Below are 21,886 nucleotides of genomic sequence, written 5' to 3' on the forward strand. Positions count from 1 at the left end.
AATGGAAACTCTGTGTGTGTGTGTGTGTGTGTGTATAATTTAATAAACATTTTGTAGCATCAGAGCATGAAACTTATTGTAGCTCACATTTAATTCTGTCTTTATTAAATATTTCTCTCTCACTGAATGGTGTATGTTTCTTGTTGATCTTCCCAATAACAAACCAACACACACACACACACACACACACATTATATATATATATTGTATATGTGTGTTTGTGTCTCCTTTATTTTGACTTTGTGTGAGTATTGTAAATGATTGTCTCTGTCATGAATTTCCATGTCTGACTTTGAAATGTTTTCTTGTTTGGAAGCAAGCGAAGTTTGGCAACAGGAAAGGCATCCAGCCATCAAAAGTCTCCTTCAATATATCTACTTGAATGCCTCCGTTTCCCTATGCTTGCATACACACACACACCCTTACAAATGTATGAGAGAGAGACACGGAGAGAGAAGGCATTGATATAAATTTGATTTTTATTACAATCCATTCTGTTGCAAGAATCTGTATTAAATAAAATCGCATTGTTGCATGGGCAGGGTATTGCTGGACTTATACTCAATGGGATGAAAGAAGATCTCCTAGGAAAGACCTCCATAAATAAAGGTAATTCAATATTTTCTTTTGCTTTTTTATAGTTTTGTAACATTTGACTTGTTTAATTTGTGTAATGTCGGTGGTCATTCATGGCAGTGTACGAATGCCCTGAGAGAAAAGTTGGACATAAAAAGCATCAGATGTGGTGTGCAAGAGAGACGACTGTGCTGGTATGGTCATGTGTTACGTATGGATGAGGACAGCTGTGTGAGGAAGTGCCACACCCTAACTGTGGAAGGAACCTCTGGAAGTGATAGACCCAGGAAGACATGGGATGAGGTGGTGAAACATGACCTTCAAATATAGGGCCTCACAGAGGCAATGACAGGAGACTGAGACCTTTGGAGATACGCTGTGATTGAGAAGACCCGACAATGAAAGTGTGATCGCAGCCATGGCCGATGCCAGTGTTGCATGTCTGGTCCATTTAAGAGAACCCTTGATGCAGCCCTCAATCAAACCGTCCAACCCATGCCAGCATGTAAAGTGGACATTAAACGGTGATGGTGATGATTGTTTTGAATTAATCATGTATTATCTCATAACTTCAAGCTTTCAATGATGTGATTGTCTATTTTTAGAATGACATTGCAAGGTAGGTGTGACAGGCCTGATCTGGTCAGTCTGAACATAAAACAGGTAGAATATTTAGGCTTGATGTGGCCATTTTAACCCTTTAGCATTTAAACCGGCCAAATCCGGCCAAAAGTATTCTGCCTGTTTTATGTTCAAACTGGCCAGATCTGGTCTCTCACACCAACCCTACAATATCGTTTTAAAAATTAACAGCTACCTCATAAAAATCTCATAGCTACAAGATAATGCCTGATTAGTTCAAAACAACGTGGATAAAAAAGAATTAGTTTTGGCAGAATAATGCAAACACTAAAGGGTTAAACGCTAACGGCTGTGTGTGTAGCCGTGTGTAGACATTGTTTGATAATCACTGCATTAAGTGTAAATGTTGTTCTTCTGTTCCAGAAACCCAGATCTTGCTGTTCACATACATCCAACAGTTAGCACAGAACCAGATAACTGCTGCTGAACTGAAGCTGCTTCTACGTCTGTTCATGGAAGATGGCTCTCCCTATGTAAGTTACACCATCCACATTCTTCACATTTGTAATCTTCATGGGTTTTTTTTATTATTATTTTTTTTTGTATCACACGAGTGTCTGTGGCAGTTGTGTAATGGCACCCTTCTGTCTGTCTGTTCTGTCAGTCTTATTGTATTCTCTGCCCATTGTAATTCTATCCATCTCTCTTTTCTCATTTATTTCTGCATTATATATATTTCTTTTTTTGCCAACAAGGGGCTAAACACAGAGGGGACAAACAAAGACAGACAAAAGGATTAAGTCGATTACATCGACCCCAGTGCGTAACTGGTACTTTATTTATCGACCCCGAAAGGATGAAAGGCAAAGTCAACCTCGGCGGAATTTGAACTCAGAACATAACAGCAGACGAAATACATGTAATTCATCCTGCACTTTGAGTGGAGATGATGAAGTAGATAAGATGTCTGTCACTGGCATTTCATCATCATCTTCATCATCATTTAATGTCTGTCTTCCATACTGGCATTGGTTGATTGTAGGAGCTGGTAGGACTGCACCAAGCTCCACTGTCTGCTTTGGCATGGTTTTTTTACAGCTGGATGCCCTTCCTAATGTCAACCACTTCACAGGGAGTACTGGATACCTTTTTTTATTCATAATTCATGAGACACGATCCCTACGACTATGTGGGAGATCAGTATTGAAGGAGGGGCATTGCGTCAGGTGTTGAGAGGCTAAAGTATGATAGAAGGATAGGAACAGATAGAAAAAGATAAAGGATGGTGGAGACAAGGTCTCTTGTACCTTTATCCCTTTCGTTACCAACCCGGCTGAAACCGGCAATGGTTCTGAGTACAAATGTCCTGTTTTCATAAGTTTTGAATTAAAATCTTCCACCAAACCTAAGTCACAATTTGTGTTCCTAACACCAGCTTAATGATAACTAAGTTATTTTACTAAATTCTTTGTTATATCTAAAATAATTGAGAGAAACACAGAGCATTTCAACAGACAAAAGGATTAATAAATGATTAATTTAACCCTTTCGTTACCAGCCCGGCTAAAACCAGCTCTGGCTCTATAGCACAGATGTCTTGTTTTCATAAATTTTCAATTATGAAACCTTAGTCACAATTTATGTTCCTAACTCTAACTTAATGATAACTGAGTTATTTTACTAAATTCTTTGTTATATTTAAAATTAATTGAAAGAAATACAGAGCATCTCAACAGAAATATGGTGACAAAAAAGTTAACAAATGATTAATTTAACCCTTTCGATACCAACCTGGCTAAAACCACCTCTGGCTCTGAGTACAAATGTCTTGTCTTCAAAAGTTCTCAATTAAAATCTTCCACCAAACCTTAGTCACAATTTATGTTCCTGACACTAGCTTAATGATAACCAAGTTATTTTACTAAATTCTTTGTTATATTTAAAATTAATTGAAAGAAACACACAGCATCTCAACAGAAATATGGTAATAGAAGGGTTAAGGTACCAGAAGGTGGATGTAAGAGAGAATATAGTGGATAGGTTTAAGACAGTGTGAGAGAAAAGTGACAGACAGTTGGAGATGGAGATAGAGGTGAATGCAGTGAATGGTGAACTGGGGTGGAAATATGGTCAATGGTGAATTGCCAGTTGGGTTGGGTGAGGCATAAAAGAAAACGTGAGTGAGGGAGGATGAGGTGAATGTCACAATTCACAAAATGGATGGGGAGGAGAAAGCAACAGTGTAATAAAACTGGAGATAAATAAGAAATAAGATGACATGAAGTGTTGGCTAGAGAGAAGATGCAGAGTGATAGAGATGGAGATGAGAGGCATGTAGGGGTGGATGTAGTGATCAACAACAAAAACAAAATAGGGTAGAGGTGGTGGCTGTGAATGGTAGATATAAGAATGTATTCAGAGGAAAAGGGGAATTTACTGGAAAAAAAAGTGCTGAGGGATGATGTTGAGAATGCAGGAGAGGTGATGAAGGAAGTGGTTCCAAAGAGAGGGATAATTTGTAGCACCAAAACAGTGGTGGAATATGTGCAGTTCTGCTCTCGTTAGTCTTTTAGTCAGCATGAATCCCTTATTCTATTTTCTTCCACTCCTCATGTTCTTGGGAAAGGTATGAATGTCACAACATCTCAGTGAGTGCAGGCATAGCCATGGTGTTAAGAAGTTCACTTTTAAATGAAGTTGTTCTATGTTCAACCCATCTCTGCTGTACCTTGGGCAAGTTCTTCTACTTCAGCCTTGGGTTAATCAAAGCTTTTTAGCTTTCTCAGTGAGACTGGGCTAACAGAAACTACGCAGGAGTCCCTCAGCTGGACAACACTTGTTTTAGTGTGGTAGACTTCATCTCTCGTTTGGTTTTGCACCACCACCTTTGAGTGTCATTTGACTGCAGCCATGCTGGAACACCACCTTTAGTCAAACAAATCGACCCCAGCACTGATTCTTTGTAAGCCTAGTACTTATTCTATCGGTCTCTTTTGCCAAACCGCTAAGTTACTGGGAGGTAAACACACCATCATCAGTTGTTAAGCAATGGTGGGCAGGCAAACACAGACACACAAATACATACATACAATGGGCTTCTTTCAGTATCTGTCTACCAAATCCACTCACAAGGCTTTGGTTGGCCCGAGGCTGTAGTAGAAGACACTTGCCCCTAAAGTGCCACACAGTGGGACTGAACCCGGAACCATGTGGTTGGGAAGTAAGCTTCTCACCACACAGCCACTCCTCTGTGTGTATATCATGATGGCATCATTACGACTCTTGAGGTCCCAAACAAAGAATTTAAAGAATTGGAAATAATGCAGTTAAGCATTTCATCCAAAGCAGTAATGGTTCTGCCATCTTTCTGCATTTAATAGTTTCAAATTTTGGCGCAAGGCCTACATTTTTAGGGAGGGAATTAATTGATTACAGCGTTTTGTCTGGTATGCTGATGCTTTTGCCAGCTTTCTGCCTTAATCATCATCATCATTGTCATCATCATCATCATCATTGTCATTGTCGTTTAACATCGGCTTTCTATGCTGGTATGGGTTGGATATTTTGATTGAGAGTTGGTGGGCCGGGTGGCTGCACCAGGCCCCAATCTGATCTGGCAAGGTTTCTACAGCTTGATGCCCTTCCTAACGCCAACCATTCTGAAAATATAGTGGGTGCTTTTTACGTGTCACTGGCATCAACCAGGCTCGAATGGTGCTCTTTGTGTGCCACCAGCACAGGTGCCTGTCAGGCGACACTGGCATTGGCCACACTCGAATGGTGCTCTTTACATGCCACCGGCACAAGTGCCAGTCAGGTGCCACTGGCATTGGCCACAGCCATGATTTCACTCAGTTCAACAGGTCTTAGCAACAATAAACAACAACAACAGCAATAATGGATTCAAGTTTTGACACAAGGCCATCAATTTCCTGGGAGTGAGGGTTGTCAGTTGCATTGGCCCCAGTTTTAACTTGTACTTATTTTGTTGACCCTGAGACAATGAAAGGCAAAATCAACCTCAGCAGAATTTGAGCTCAGAGTGCCCCCAGATTAGCCCCTATACTGGAGGTATGTAAAAAGCACCCACTACACCATTGGAGTGATTGGCGTTAGGAAGGGTATCCAGCTGTAGAAACATTGGCAGATCAGACTGGGCCTGGTGCAGCCATCTGGTTCGCCAGTCCCCTGTCAAACCACCCGACCCATGCCAGCATAGTAAGCAGACACTAAACAACGACGATGTTGATGATGATGAATGTAAAGATGAACAAAATGCCACTAAGCATTTTGCCTGGCATACTTACGACTCTGCCAGATTCACACCTTAAATAATAATAATAATAATAATAATAATAATAATAATAATAATCCTTGCTACTAAAGGCACAAGGCCTGAAATTTACTGGGAGGGGACTAGTTTATTACAGTGACCCCAGTGTTCACTGGTACTTAATTTATCGACCCTGAAAGGATGAATGGTAAAGTTGACCTCGGTGGAATTTGAACTCAGAACGTAGCAATGGGTGAAATACCGCTAAGCATTTTGTTCAACCTGCTAATGATTCTGCCATCTCGACACCTAACAATAATAAAAATAATAATAATAATAATAATAATAATAATAATAGTAATAATAATAATGATAATAATAAAAATGATGATGATGATTTAAAAATGCTAATTAATGGTCTGTAATTGTCTCTTTGTCAGGATTTACTGCTGTCCACCCTAACAGGGATTGTTGAAAACTATAGAGTGTCACCAACTCATTATGTCCAGTTCCCGGTAACGAGACAGGATTCAAGCAACTCTAATTACAACGGCAGCAGCAGCATCAACAGCAGCAGCAAACACAAGATGGAGTCTGGCTGTGATAATGGTATTTTATCTCTTTTTTTTTTCATTTTTTCATTATTTATTTTGTTAATTTATTTTTGTGTCTTCTTCACTTTTCCTCACAAAAACAATATTTCGAGAAGTCATGAAGGCAATATTTAGGTGGCATTTTCTCCAGTGTGAAAGCAATTGGCCTGGTGGTTAGGGTGTTGCACTCCTGATTGCTAGACCATGGGTTCAATTCCTGGACCGGATGGTGCATTGTGTTCTTGAGCAAAACCCTTCATGTCACGTTGCTCCAGTCCATTCAGCTGTAAATGGATAACCACCCTGCGATGGAAAACTCTTCTAATCATGGGGAATGTTGGCCACCCCACCTTGCCAGTGGAGTGGCGTCATTCAAGAGCTAAAACGGTGTGAAGCACATTGTGCCCATACATGAGTCGGTCATTGCTTGTGCTGCCTGACTGGCTCCCCGTGCTGGTGGCATGTAAAAAGCACGATCTGAACGTGGTCGATGCCAGCTTGACTGGCTCCCGTGCCAGTGGTACATAAAAAACACCACCAAACATGGTCAGTACCAGACCCCCTCGCCTAGACTGGCTCCTGTTGCCAGTGGAATGTAAAAAGCACCATCCAAGCGTAACTGATGCTAGCTTGACTGGCTCCCATGCCACTAGCACGTAAAAAGCATCATCTGAATATGGTCAATGCCATCCCCCTTGCCCTGTCTGGCTCCTGTGCCAGTAGCATGTAAAAAGCACCCACTACACTCTCGGAGTGGTTGGCGTTAGGAAGGGCATCCAGCAGTAGAAACACTGCCAGATCAGACTGGAACCTGGTGCAGCCTCCTGGCTTGCCAGCCCCCAGTCAAACCGTCCAACCCATGCCAGCATAGAAAACGGACGTTAAACGACGATGATGTATAACAACATCATAATAGTATGGCCAATACCATAACTTTCTCCAGTAATAGTTGTTGTAATGTTTCCCAATAGGGTATGTAGCTTGGAGATGAAGGATGCTCTCCCGGTTGAGCTGCTATTTTTCTGCATTGAAAGGTCACAACTCTGGTACTGCGGACATGGGAGTAGAATGCCATAGGGAAGAATTGCAAGACAAATTCTTCAAGCTGACCGAACCAGTTGAAAACTGGAGCATCCATGGCAACCTCCACCTGATGCGCTACATCATAGACAGGGTAGTTAAGGAACCTGGCATGGGTGGGGCCCTGATCAATTTGGATCAATCGAAAGCTTTCGATAGGGTAGACCATCGATACTTGGAGGCCGTCCTCAGAGCAGCTGGTTTTGGTACCGTCTTCCGTGGCTGGATAGCTGCTTTGTACAGAGGTATCCGTTCGGTAATTAACGTAAATGGACATCTATCGAGACCTTTCGACATTGCACGTTCGGTCCGTCTTGTCACTTCTCTACATATTGACTCTCGAGCCATTATTGCGGAAGCTGGCAACTCTGAGGGGCATCCCGTGAGAATTGGGATGCAGGACGAGTGTGTCTGCATACTCAGACGACCAAGAACGCAGTGGTTCGATAATGTCCATGGACTGAGTTGCTTAGGAATCTGCTAGGAAAATGCAATGACTTGCTTTGGTTAGAATCTTATGCAGGAAGGACCTGAAGATTCTACCCCTTCTCAGAACCCTCCACCAGAGTAAAATAGTAATAAAGGGGCTCCTTAGATAGAAAAATGGTTGAGAATCATTGATCTGTGGAGTTCATCTGTCTGCTAGAAATAGTAGCCAAATCTTCCTCAAATCGAATAGCACCTTACTGCTTTAAACAATGTTGGATAAATTGCATGATGTAGTCCAAGATATATTAAATTTAAAAAAAAAAATGAGATGGTCATGGTTGGACTACTCTCCCTCTTAAGTCAGCTGGATCAGCACAGACCCTATCTCATCCCCTGCCCACACCTTGTTAACCATTGTTCACCCTACAATTCTTTTCCAGATGTTCACCAAAGATGAGAGGGTCGTGGTTGGACTACTCTCCCTCTTAAGTCAGCTGGATCAGCACAGACCCTATCTCACCCCCTGCCCACACCTTGTTAACCATTGTTCACCCTACAATTCTTTTCCAGATGTCCACCCTGGCAGCAGTCCAAAGGTGATCAGTCTAGCACCAGTCACAATGCAAGTGTCCAATCTATTACCGTGGCCACCCTACCAGAATGGCTTCAGTGTGTCACTATGGTTACAGCTTGGCGACGAGGTTCTACCTGACCAATGGATTCCAGGAACCAGATCGAAGGAGAAGGTGATGCAGGATTCGACGGACATGTTTGGTGAGTCAATAGAGCAACCTCATTCTCTTCTTTTGGTTTATCATCATTGTCATCATCACCATCATCGTCATCATCATCACTGTCACTCTTTTCAGTTCTCTCCAAGAAAGATTTTGCATTTCTGTTTGGTGGCACATTAAAAGCACCAACCAATCGTGGCCGATGCCAGACTCCCCTGGCACCTGTGCGGGTGGCACGTAAAAAGCACCCACTACACTCGTGGAGTGGTTGGCGTTAGGAAGGGCATCCAGCTGTAGAAACACTGCCAGATATGACTGGAGCCTGGTGCAGCCTTCTGGCTTCCCAGACCCTGGTCGAACTGTCCAACCCATGCTAGCATGGAAAACGGACGTTAAACGATGATGATGAATTTTCTTACATTTTACCAAAATTCAATTTCCAAATGTTTTCTTAATTCTTCAGACAATGGTGACCACCACAAGACCTGGTTGAGGTCGAATCTATCTCATCAGACCCCTGATGCAGCTTCTTACATTAGCAACGAATGTCTACACATTTTCTCTGTAGGCACAGAAGAAAAGATGTTTGAGATATGGGCTGACCCCTGCATTGGAACCCTTGTTGTCAGGTTTGTTTCTCACTTTCTGTTTTTTTTTTTCAGTTACTAAGTCTGGTTATTCATGATGCCTTCAATATAATGCCAGCATCATCATCGTTTTTGTTAGCCTTGGGCCTCATGGAGGCAAAGTGGCTGAGGTCCTTTCGAGTGTTGAACCTCATGGAGGCAAAGTGGCCGAGTTCCTTTCGAGTGTTGAGCCTCATGGAGGCAAAGTGGCTGAGTTTCTTTCGAGTGTTGAGCCTCACGGAGGCAATGACCGAGACCTTTGGCATTATGTCATGCTTGAGAAGAAGACCCATCAAGCTGAGCAAAATCGCAGTTGTGACAGATACTGGTGCCACTCAAATGGCACCTGTGCTGTGGCATGTAAAAGCACCCATTACACTCTCAGAGTGGTTGGTTTTAGGAATGGTATCCAGCTGTAGAAAACCATGCCAAATCAGGAGTCTGGTGCAACCTTCCAGCTTGCCAGCCATGGTCAAACTATTCAACCCATGCCAGCATGGACAACAGATACTAAATGATGATGATGATTCATTTTCCATGTTTGCATGCATTGGGGGCAGAGTTCATCATAGAGGTGGATTTTCTACCCCTGGATGTCCTTCCTGTTGCCAAAGTAATGTTTTTCCCATGTCTAGACACATTTTTCAAAGAAAACTGGAAACAACAAAGAAGACTGCAAATAAGATCGCTTGTATGACAAGGACGTTCATTTACAACCATCACATGATGTCAAGACAAGGATGGACACACACACACACACACACACACTAATACTGAACTGTGAGAATGAGTGTTCAACACCACGTTGGTAGATAAATACTCACAAGGCTTTGGTCGGCTCGAGGCTATAGTAGAAGACACTTCCCCAAGGTGCCACGCAGTAGGACTGAACCAGGAACCATGTGGTTGGTAAGCAAGCTACTTACCACACAGCCACTTCTGCATCTGATGTCAACTTTGACATGGTTCCTACAGCTGGGAGACCTTCCTAATACCAACCGCTTTACACATTGTATTGGGTGCACTTTTTGTGCCACCAGCACTGGGGAGGTCACCAATTAACTTGTAAGACAGAAAATAACCGGAAAGAGAAAAGCCTCTGTAACTAAGTACATGGGTGGGTATTTGAGAGGGGGTGGGGAGGTGGTTTTTATGTCCGATGTTCAGAGGCTAAAGTATGACTGAAGGACAGGAATGGGTGTCTTGCTGCAGAGAAGATACCTGTCACTCATTCACTCCAGTTTTAATCACTGTTTGTCGAAATATCAAAGACATAACAATTGACACTCCCTTCCTCCTCCACATATATATTTATATTTTATTTGAACATTGGGCTTCATAGTGGCAATGACAGGAGACCGGGACCTTTGGAGATACGCTGTGATTGAGAAGACCCAGCAACTAAAGTGAGATCGCAACCAGGCATGTCCAGCCCTGTTAAGAATACCCCTGATGCATCAGGTGATATGATATACTTGAGAAGACCTGTTGAGTCGAGTAAAACCAATATTGTAGCTGTGGCCAGTGCCCCCTGACTGGCTACCGTGCCATTGGCATGTAAAAAGCACCATCCAAATGTGGTCGATGCCAGGTCCACCTGACTTGCTCCTGTGCCAGTAGCAAGTAAAAAGTACCAACTGAACCATGGCCAATGCCAGTACCCCCAGACTGGCTCCTGTGTCGGTGGCATGTAAAAAGCACCTTCCAAATGTTTGTTGATACCAGGTCTGCCTGCCTGGCTCTCGTACTAGTGGCACGTAAAAAGCACCATCCGAACTTGATCAATGCCAGGTCCACCTGACTGGCTTTTGTGCCAGTGGCACATAAAAAGCACCTACTACACTCTTGGAGTGGTTGGTGTTAGGAAGGGCATCCAGCTGTACAAACCTTGCCAGATCAGATTGGAACCTGGTGCAACCGCTGGCTCTTGAGACCTCAGTCAAACCATCCAACCCATGCCAGCATGGAAAACAGACGTTAAACGATGATGCTGATGTCATGTTACATCTATGGAAGAACTTTTGATCACTTGGGACTGCTGGATAAATAAATGAATTAAGCTGACCTTTGGCAATGATTTATCCTGGAACTATGGGATTCCAAGAGTTTGCTGCTGCTGCTACTTTTAATTGTAATTTTTTTTTTTTTTAATTTCAGATTAACTAGTTTGGCGTCAGGTAGTACAGTCATCCTGAAAGAATGTTCTGCTCCAAGCTTACTCAACACGAATCGGTGGCACCACTTGATATTGCAGTATCGTGAAGTCCTTGATGAAAACATCCTGTCAGGAAAGGTAAGAACTGTCTGTCGGCACCTCTTTGAAAGTTTTACTCAAGACACTCGCCTCACCTGAAGGCATTCTTCCCATCTGATGACAGTTACCTGGTCTGAAGACTCTTGCCTTGCCTGACTAAACACATTTGTTTTAACTGACTTACCTGTATGTTGTATCTGTTTCAGGTTTCCATTGTGCTGGATGGCTGGTGGTCTCAGGAAATGGTATTGGATCATTCCAGAGACATTCGTATGACCCAGCTAGAACCGACTGTCTACTTGGGACACACAAGGAATTACAGGAACCATTTGCTTAATCGCAAGAAGTCTTGGTATCTTGGTCCACTCATGCTTTTTAAAGGTACTCTTGTTGTTCTTGTCTTAAAAGATCTGCTTCCATCTCTGATCTCTTGACCTTAACTGCTCTCCTCTTCTCTAAAAATGTTGTCTGAATTCTTTTATTATTTCTCTCATTCTTCAGGTGCTAACTTATCCCAAGAGATCTGCTTTCATCTCCATGCTCTTGGCCCCAACTGTTCCTCAATCAGCAAGTGTGACTGTTCTGAGCAGGCGGCATCTTATATTCCTCAACTGTTCAAGAATGTTGTTTGTTTCTCTGGAGTTTCCACAGACACTTTGGTTGGCATCAATCAAGTAAATCTGGACACTGCTAGAGTAAGTTCCTTTGATGATTCTTGTGTTCAAGAAATTCCTATTTTCTTAAATCTACAAAGACTTCTTCCAAGATGCAGTCTGGGGTATAATTTCTCTCCCTTGTCACCACTTCCTTAAAGTTGCCTAGTTTCTCCATAACTTCAATATCTAATGTCTTAACAGCAGCAGCAGCAGTGCAGGCGCAATGGCCCAGTGGTTAGGGCAGTGGATTCGCAGTCGGAGGATCGCGGTTTCGATTCCCAGACCGGGCGTTGTGTGTGTTTATTGAGCGAAAACACCTAAAGCTCCACAAGGCTCCGGCAGGGGGTGGTGGCGACCCCTGTTGTACTCTTTCCCTCCAACTTTCTCTCACTCTTTCTTCCTGTTTCTTGTCCCCAACTTCCTACGCAACCGCTGAGCCTGGATGTGCATTCATCCATCCGTCGATGCTCTCGGTGTCGGGGGTTGACCTGCTTTCTCTTCTGTGGGTCTTACGAATAGCAAAGGACCACGTTTCGGACTTCTCCCACTACACTGGGACGAAGACCGCTTTGCCCAACAAACAAACAAGCAATAGCAGTTGTTACAAGATCTAAATCACAGCAACATACTTTGGAGGAGAAAAACAGGGTGTATTAAAGAGTGAGGTAAAACATGAACTTTGGTTTTGGAAGTATCATTGTTGTAATGTCTGCTTTTCCATGCTTGCAAGAGTCAAATGGAATTCATTGAGGCAGATTTTTTTGTGGCTGGGTGCCCTTCCTGTCACCAACCCTCGCCTGTTTCCAAGGAAGGTAAAATTTCCCTCCATGGCCAGACATGTGTTCATGGAAGATTGGAAATGGATACCACATGCATGACCTTGATGCTCATTTCCATCTATCACACGTACTTACACATGCACGCACACACACACACACACACACACACACACACACACATCATTATCATCGGTTAATGTCCATTTTCCATGCTGGCAGTTTGACTGAAGACTGGTAAGCCAGGAGGCTGCACAAGGCTCCAATCTGATCTTGCAAGCTTTCTACAGCTGGATGCCCTTCCTAATGCCAACCACTCCGAGAATATAGTGGGTGCTTTTACATGCTACTGGCATGAGGGTCAGTCAAGTGGCACTGGCATCTACCATGCTTAAACTGTGCTTTTTATGTGCCACTGGTATGGGAACCAGTCAGGCGGTACTAGCATCGACCACGCTCAAATGGTGCTTTTTACATGTCACCAGCACAGGAGCCAGTCAGGTGGCACTGAGATTGACCATGTATATATATAAAGCTTTGTTCAGGATAGCATTGAAGCAATACTGTTTAATGTCCCGGTAATTATTCTGTTCTACCATGTTGTTGCTGTCATTCCTTGCTTCTTTGATTCTAATTCTGGAATTTCTTTCCGTTTCCACAGAACAACCTAATTCTAATCTACAACCCACAACACCCGAAATTGTTTAGCCTTTACTGTGCTGGTGGATCATCCCAGCTTCCAAACTCCCTCGGGCTCACCCTTGGAATATTGCCACCTTCCATGATCCAGTCCAGGGATCTCCTTGAACAACATCCATTGGTTGTACCGGTCAAGGTGGCACCATCCCTGGAGATTTTGGCTTGCTTCAAGAATTGTCTGGAACAATCAGCTGAAGAAATGGGAGGAATAAACGTATTTATGTTCCTTGTTGCAAAGGTGAGTATGCGGGGGAAAGTGGACTTGTCCATGTAGAGAGGTGGGGGTGTAGAAGAATGAACAAATGTGTTGAGTGGAGCAGTGGAAGAGAATGGACAAATTGATGTAGAGAGATATACAGGATGGTTGATGCGTAGCTCCCTATTTTAAAATACTTATAAATTATTTATTAATTAAAATTTTTTTCTCATTTTTTTTCTTTGTATTTGTTTTTTGAGGTATGAGAATTTATTCTTTAATTATCGAAATCGATCAAAAATCAATGGAAATTGTAGTTGTGATACCAGTGCCGGTGGCACATAAAAGAACCATCCGAATGTGGCCGTTGCCAGCGCCGCCTTGACTGGCCTCCATGCTGGTGGCACGTAAAAAGCACCAACCGATTGTGGTCGTTACCAGCCTTGCCTGGCACATAAAAAGCACCCACTACACTCTCAGAGTGGTTGGCATTAGGAAGGGCATCCAGCTGTAGAAACACTGCCAGATCAGACTGGGCCTGGTGCAGCCTCATGGAAAGCGGACGTTAAACGATGATGATGATGATGATGATGATGATATATTGCTCTTATCATTCACAAATGACCGAATGCCCGCTTACCCAGGAGATGGACGCGTCATTGTTGTCCGCATGAATGGTCAGCCAAAATGGTTAAAGAAACAAGTCTGCCGTACCAAACGAAAGACTTTGGAAGAACTTGAAGGGCGAATACGAGAAGTTATAAGTCTTTCCATCACATCGGAGTTCCTGGTGCAATCAGTTGATGCAATTCCTGGGAGACTCAAAAAGCTGGTGGCGACATCTGGAGCCCATATTGAATTTTAAATAAAACCCCATACTAAAAGCTTTCTTCTCATATCCATTTTCTCGTAAAAATTACAATTAATAAATAATTTATAAGTATTTTAAAATGGAGTTACTTTCCAGTTGCCCTGTAGAGAGAATGGACTGGTCCATATTGAGAGGTGTGGAGAGAATGAACTGGTTCTTGTGCAGAGTAGGTGTGAAGAAAATGGATTGGTCTATGTAGAGGGGTGCAAAGAGAGTGGATTAGTCCATATCGAGAGACCGTGTGAAGAGGATGAGCTGATCCATTTAGAGAGGAATTGTGGAGAGAATGGTAAAAGAGAATAGATTTAGGATCAGACCAGTACATCATTGCAGCAGGCTGTTCCAGTGATTGTTATGTATTATTTGGATAATAGGCAGCAAAAACCTCCCACATTTTACAGGTTAACAAACGTTTTTAACTGTAAAAGCTTGGTGTGCCCCAGTTCAAACTATGATGGTGACTGAAAAATAAATGGTAAAACATCAGCTACATGAAGACCCCGTTACATACCATTAACCTCTCTGGCATCAAAACAATGGCTGTGTAAAATAGGGGAGGTTTTTCTGCTATTCTTACCATTATCATGGCCCTTTCAACAAACCCCTCCACAGGTACTACTACCATCACCACCATCCCCATCACAACTGCCTCGCCTACCATCCTCACCACCAATCATCACTACCACCACACTACTACTACTACTACTACTACTACCACCACCACCACCACCATCACCATCCCCATCACAACTGCCTCGCCTACCATCCTCACCAATCATCACTACTACTACTACTAATACTACTACTACTTCCACCACCACCACCACTGTATATGAACTACCACTGTGGCTTTATTTTATATAATTACAGGTATTTGAAAAGTGCCGGCTCCCTTCAGATGACAGCGATCAGGGATTGAACTTGTTACAGATGCGGCAAGACATGGAAAAACTGCAGGCGTCGGCCCTAAACCTTCTGTTCCAAATGATCAAACAAGTACCGTCAATGTGTCTGCAGTATATGGAATCTCAAGGAGATCGGATGATTTCCAGAGTCTTGGAAACTTCAAGAAGTTTAATTTCTTTCCGTATTTTAAAGGTAATTAGCTTAATGGGTTTTAATTAATTTGTTAATTAGTTCTTCTGGTGAAAGTGGTGCTTATTTAACCCTTGGTTAAGCCTCAATGAGCAGGCTTTGATCAGATACATTCCAGCAGTGACCATCATGTCCTTTGGATCAGACATTGTCTATCTGGTACCAAGATATCTAATGTAACCTCCCTCTCATTAAGATGATAGAAAGTGATATAAAGGAAATTTGACTGCCATTTCTAGCAGGTTGGGTGGTTGCATAATCTTGTGGTCTTTTAGCCCCTGGTTAGCCCTTTATGACCACCACAAGATCCAGTCCTTGTTGTGATATGATGACTGGAATGCTTCAGTGACCTAGAGAGCCATGCTACGGGAGTGCAGGTCTCTGGTAGGGGTCGCCCATGCTGGACAAGTCAAAGATTAGGGGCCAGACCAATATGGACCACATCTTCTGAGAGTTTTTGTATAGAGCCAATATCCCCTACCTAGACAATTCAAAGGCAGCAAGGCCTGGGAGATGAGGGGCTTCTCTAAGTGGGAGGCGAGGGTTCTGGGGCAGAACCGGAAAAGGCTGGATTCAGCTGGAAAGAAGCAGAAAAGATAGCTTAGAGTTGAAGACAGTGGAGAAAGTTGTTGATGGATTATGCTCCACAGGGATCGAAGGGCTTAAGTATCCCCTTTCGGCAGACCTGAATATATATATATATATATATATATATATATATACACAGGCGTGGCTGTGTGGTAAGCAGCTTGCTTCCCAACCACATGGTTCCCAGTTCAGTCCCATTGTGTGGCACTTTGGGCAAGTGTCAAGTGTTGTCTACTATAGCCTTGGGCTGACCAAACCCTTGTGAGTGGGTTTGGTAGACGGAAACTGAAAGAAGCCTATTGTATATATATGGATATATTTATGTGTGTGTGTTTCTGTCTGTCCCCTGCCCCACTGCCACCACCATTGCTTGACAACCAATGTTGGTGTGTCTACATCCCCGTAACATAGCAGTTTGGCAAAAGAAACCAATAGAATAAGTACCAGGCTTACAAAGAATAAGTCCTGGGGGTCAATTGTTCAACTAAAAGCAGTGCTCCAGCATGACCCCAGTCAAGTGACTGAAACAAATAGAAGAGTAAAATATATATATTTATATTCCCCTTCTTGTACCTCGATGGCACCTGCTGACTTCTCATTGCTCCCATCCTTTCTCCCTTTCCAACAGGGGTAGACATGTATTCCCCTCAACACCAAACACCTGTGCTTGTCCCTCTATCACACTTTAGCCCCTCAACTACTAGCGTAGCTAGAGTATGTGCTGCCTGGGGTGGCCCTTCCGTTTGCCGCCCTCAGACCCCACAAAAAACACATATTGCCTACAACAGGATGACGAATGCTGCCCCTTTAAAAGTGCCTTCCGGAGTGAACCGCCCTTACCCCTGCCTGCTATGCTAGTGCTCTCAACACCTGACATAAAGCCACCTCTCTCAGTTCTTCACCCCTGACTCTTTCAAAGAGCCTTGGCTGGTGATTTGCTTGATCCCACTGGTGCTGATGCTTCAAAAGAAGTACTCAATACAGTACAAAATGTTACAAATTGCATCCATCCAAAGAAATCCTGTCAAAGCAGACCTTGGAGCATTAAGTGGTCCTTCAACTCATTGGATCCTGTCGTTTTGTCCAACCCAAACCTGCAGGGAAAGTGGTCATTAAATGGTAAATGATGATGATGAGGAGGATAATTTCAACTTGTACATCTTCTAATTGTTCAATGTAGGTGCTACTGGATGCTGCTACCACAGAATCCGTGATGAGATTCGATTCTCAGTTAAACACTTACATCATAAAAGAGCAAACGTTGGCCATTGTCCAGAATATGTCTGTTATTGAGAATCTTCTACTGAGGTGGAGAATTTGGACCAGAGGTCCGTCGTCTGTGATGGAATTACTCTTCAAAGCCCTTGAGTGTTTGGTCAGAGATGACCATCCACATCAAATGTTCAACATTAAACAATATCAAGCTGGAAACTTTGTACAACGAGTCTTTCTTATGTATCAGGTGAGTAGAAACTTCTTTCAGGTGTTAGTATGAAGTGTGTGTGTGTGTGTGTGTGCATGCATACATGCAAAAGTATGAGCTTGTGTGTTTATGACAGAGAGAGACAGACAGACAGACAACTATTTCAAGTAATATAATGAACTAGCAGTATCGCCCAGCGTTGCTCGGGTTTGTAAGGGAAATAATTATATAAGCATTTTTAGAGAGTTACATCCCTTATATAACCCGAGCAAAAATCATAAAAAATGCGGAAAAATGATGGTAAATTTTTTTTTAAATCGTAGACTCATCGTAGACGCGCGCTAATACCCAGAAGGGCTCGATATGAATAACGACTATAAGATACCCACTTTTGGTTAAACTGCACCGCAAAATGTGGGAGTAGTTAGGAATCTAAATCGGAGGAGACAGAGTCTCACACACACAACTTCAATTTTATATATAAAGATGTCTGTATGTCTGTGTGTCTTGTCATTACCTTCATCAAAAGGATTAATGTCCATTTTTCCCAATTCTGTTCTGAATTTTACAGGTTTGTAGCATATTCTCTGTCTGTCTGTCTGTCTCTCTTTACTATGTTCCTCCTTTAATTTCTTTGAGATTCAGCCTTAACCATTTTGTCTGGATCTGTACCAATCATACAAGTGAGATTGTTCATTTCCAGTCTTCTGTGGAAAAACATGTCAGACCATAGTGAGATATCACCTTTCTTGGAAACAGGTTATGGCTAGTGACAGGAAGGGCATCCAGCTGTCGAAAATTTGCTTTGAGTCAAGTGAAATTGTTGTTGTGGCTGATGCCAGTGCTGCCTGACTGGCACCCGTGCTGGTGGCACAGAAAATGCTCCATTTGAGCATGCCTGATACCAGTGCTAGTGGCATGTAAAAGGCACTATTTGAGTGTGGTCAATGCCAGTGTCACTTGACTGGCTTCCGTGCCAGTGGCACATGAAAAGCACCATTTGAGTGTGGTTGATGCCAGTGCCACCTGACTGGCCCTCGTGCCAGTGGCACATAGAAAGCACCCTCTAAACTCTCGGAGTGGTTGGCATTAGGAAGGGCATCTAGCTGTAGAAATTTTGCCAGGTCAGATTGGAGCCTGGTGCAGCCTTCTGGCTCTCCAGTCCTCACTCAAACCGTCCAACCCATGCCAGCATGGAAAGTGGACGTTAATCAGTGATGATGATGATGATATTAACAGATAGCATTAGGACGTGTGATTGTGAAGGTCCCACCATTGGCTGTTTTCTTACATTTCCACCAATGTTTGTCACTACATCTTTAACATTTCCTTTTCTTGTCTGTTCGTCCACAGGAATTAGTGCGAGAACACGAACCAGTGCCATCGGCAACAATCAGCAGTTCCATTGTTGCAATCATTCAGAAAATGGTTGGTTCTCCCCCAGACTCTCACCTCATAGTAGCTGTCTGTGATTTTCTGTTGTTGATGCACCCTGCTGCTGACACCTACATAAACTATGCAAGATCCGGCTTCTACTTCAGTTGCTGGTGGGGTAAGTTCTACGTTTTATATAACTCCTCTCATCTTCTTAAGACTTTCTTCTCTTCAGTGTGTGTGTGTGTTTTACATCCAGTTGACAATTATGGAATGCCCTGTGCTTGGTTGGTTGTGTGGTTAGGGATCTTAGTAAACCTCTGTAGTCATAACTGTGTTGTCACATGTCAGACATACTTCCATCTGCAGCAGCCTATCTCTTACCCGAATTAAGTTACATGCCTTTGATAGAATTTTTAATTAACCTAATTATCTTATGTACTAACTACCACTGTAATTTTAATTAATTAATCCATTCATTCATTCTTGGCTTGTTTCATTAAGTGGCTACTTTATTGCAAACTGAGAGTTTGGTGCAGTTCTATAGCGGTTAAGAGTGCAGGCTACTAACCCCAAGAATCCAAGTTCGATGCCAGGCAGTGACCTGGACAATAATAATAATAATAATAACAACAACAACAACAAGATTGAAAAATACCTTAGGAATGAGAACCCAGGTTCAAAATTTCCCCAACACACCTGAAGAAGGCTGGAGGGTATATCAGCCGAAACATGTTAACAACAAACAAGACAAATATCCGTCAAATATTGGACAAATAAGGACAAATATCCGTCAAATATTGCGAGAGTTTGGTGGTTCAAACTTCCACCCATCCACTCACATCTTCATCCTTCCCCATTCATTTCTGTTCACCTTGCACTTTGAAGGCCCACACAGATGCCTCATTGTTGCTAGTTTTAGCTCTTCCCTCTTCCACTCCAATCATCCTTTCACCCTCTCTTCTAAAATTTGTGAGTTGCCACGTGGCCTGTCTACAGCAAGAAACTTGTCCCGCTCTGGCCCCATCTCTCATATCTTAACCCTTCATCTCCCAGCATAAAGGCACCCCTCTTGGGGTTCCTACTCTTGCCAGCTGCATGGTGGCTTCACTAATGCTGATGGCATGAAGAAAGCATCCAGCACCCTCTATAAAACAGTTGGCATTAGGAAGGGCTGCCAGCTGTGGTAACCATGCCAAAGTAGACAGCCCAACCCATGCCACCATGGGACAGGGACAGTAAATGAGGGAGGTGATGTATTCTGTCCTCAGCTGAAATATTTAGCTGTCAAACTGCTCAGTCCATCTAGCTGTAAAAAGGTACCACACAAGAGGGAAACAACTTATAGAATCAGTTTATGTAAAATTGACAAGTTAGTTTTTGTTGTTGTTTGGCCCCAGGCTGGCCCCAATTGAGCAAACTTATGTTCAAAGACATTCCAGCCATGACCCTCTATCCATTTAGGAGTATCTAGGATTACATTACCTAATACCATCATTCTTGTGTTTAAGATGACAGGGTGTGTGATTCAAGAGATATTTGGCTACTATTTCTTGCTGGTCAAGTAATGCTGTAGAGGATCCACAAATAGTGAAGTCACTGCTAAATTAATGAGCCAAACATCATCGTTAAAAATGTCAAACAGTTTTAATTAATTATAATTTCACATGTGGACACAGGTGTGGCTGCACAAGAAGTTTGCTTTCCAGCCACATGGTTCTGGGTTTAATCCCAATGTGTGACGCCTTGGGCAAGTGTCTTCTGATTATAGGCTTGGGCTGATCAAAGTCCCTTGTTAGTGGATTTGGTAGACAGAAACTGAAAGAAGCCTATTGTGTGTTTGTCTTTGTGTTTGACCCCTACCACCACCACCACCACCACTGCTTGACAGCTGGTGTTAGTTTATGTCCCATTAGCTTAGTGGTTCAGCAAAAGAGACTGATACAAAAAATAATACCTACCAGGGTTGATTTGTTTGACTAAAAATTCTTCGAGGCAGTGCTCCAGCATGACCACAATCTAATGACAGAAACAAGAAAAAGATTAAAAAAAAATGTAAAGGATGTAACGAAGCAAGAAACTAATCAATCAGTTTCAATTATATTTCTGACTCATTACATCAATTTATTTCTCCTGCAGAGAGCGTCCCTGGGTAACCTCAGGTGTTATTTTAAATTGTTAATTAGTACTACTGAGTTCAGTTATTAACTGTGGGGATGGGTGGGGGGCAGGCAGTCAATCTGATGGTCATTACAATATTATGTAGTACCACTGAAGTGTTGCTTGGTATCACTCCAGTATTGTGTGGTGCCACCTTGGTACCGTGTGATCTGGTTGCAGTCTTCTGTAGCACCACTGCACCCTTGTCTTGTACTACAGCATCGTTGTATTGTTCCACTGTAAGTTTGAGTGATACCACTGCCATAATGGCGGAGGGAATACCATGGAGAGCTGGTAGAATCGTTAGCACGCCAGGCGAAATGCGTAGCCGTTTTTCGTCTGCTGTTACGTTCTGAGTTCAAATTCCACTAAGGTCGACTTTGCCTTTAAATCTTTCGGGGTGGATAAATTAAGTACCAGTAACGCATTGGGGTTGATATAATCAACTTAATCCCTTTGTCTGTCCTTGTTTGTCCTCTCTGTGTTTAGCCCCTTGTGGGCAGTAAAGAAATAGGTAATACCATGGCAGTGGTGTTTGTGGTGGTGATGGTGTTGACTTTAGTGTTGTGATGGGTTTGTAATGTTACGGTGGTTGGAGTGTGAGAATAACGACTGTAGTAGGGAAACATGGTTGTATTTCCCCTTGCACCATTGTTATCTGTCTGTCTGTTTGTCTCTCAGGTGTACCTGGCACTCCCATTGCTAGGAGAATCAGCAGGAAGAATAGGACAATTGATCAAGTGAGACTGGCCAGTCTTGGTGATTATGACAATGAAACTGAAGGAACCAGAAAAGGTAAGGCATTCCCAAACTGTTTTATTTTCTGGTACTGTGTACCTTGGACAATATTATCCAATGTGTTCTTCATTCATTCATTTTTATATTAAATGGTAAGGTATGA

General features: G+C 42.8%; 1 protein-coding gene across 2 annotated transcripts in view; it reads left to right on the forward strand.

The window, feature by feature from the left end:
• LOC115232531 (lysosomal-trafficking regulator) overlaps positions 1-21,886 on the forward strand; it is a 268,514-nt gene that overhangs the window by 189,229 nt on the left and 57,399 nt on the right. For both annotated transcript variants that reach the window (XM_029802457.2, XM_036509015.1), the window contains exons 10-22: positions 543-609; positions 1,582-1,691; positions 5,872-6,040; positions 8,104-8,307; positions 8,731-8,896; positions 11,051-11,186; positions 11,354-11,528; positions 11,649-11,842; positions 13,241-13,516; positions 15,216-15,443; positions 17,209-17,490; positions 18,805-19,003; positions 21,667-21,780. In XM_029802457.2, the coding sequence (XP_029658317.1) occupies positions 543-609; positions 1,582-1,691; positions 5,872-6,040; positions 8,104-8,307; positions 8,731-8,896; positions 11,051-11,186; positions 11,354-11,528; positions 11,649-11,842; positions 13,241-13,516; positions 15,216-15,443; positions 17,209-17,490; positions 18,805-19,003; positions 21,667-21,780 (2,320 nt within the window). The remainder of the gene's footprint in view (positions 1-542; positions 610-1,581; positions 1,692-5,871; positions 6,041-8,103; positions 8,308-8,730; positions 8,897-11,050; positions 11,187-11,353; positions 11,529-11,648; positions 11,843-13,240; positions 13,517-15,215; positions 15,444-17,208; positions 17,491-18,804; positions 19,004-21,666; positions 21,781-21,886) is intronic.

This window comes from Octopus sinensis, linkage group LG1 (assembly GCF_006345805.1).
Source record: "Octopus sinensis linkage group LG1, ASM634580v1, whole genome shotgun sequence".
Lineage (NCBI taxonomy): Eukaryota > Metazoa > Mollusca > Cephalopoda > Octopoda > Octopodidae > Octopus > Octopus sinensis.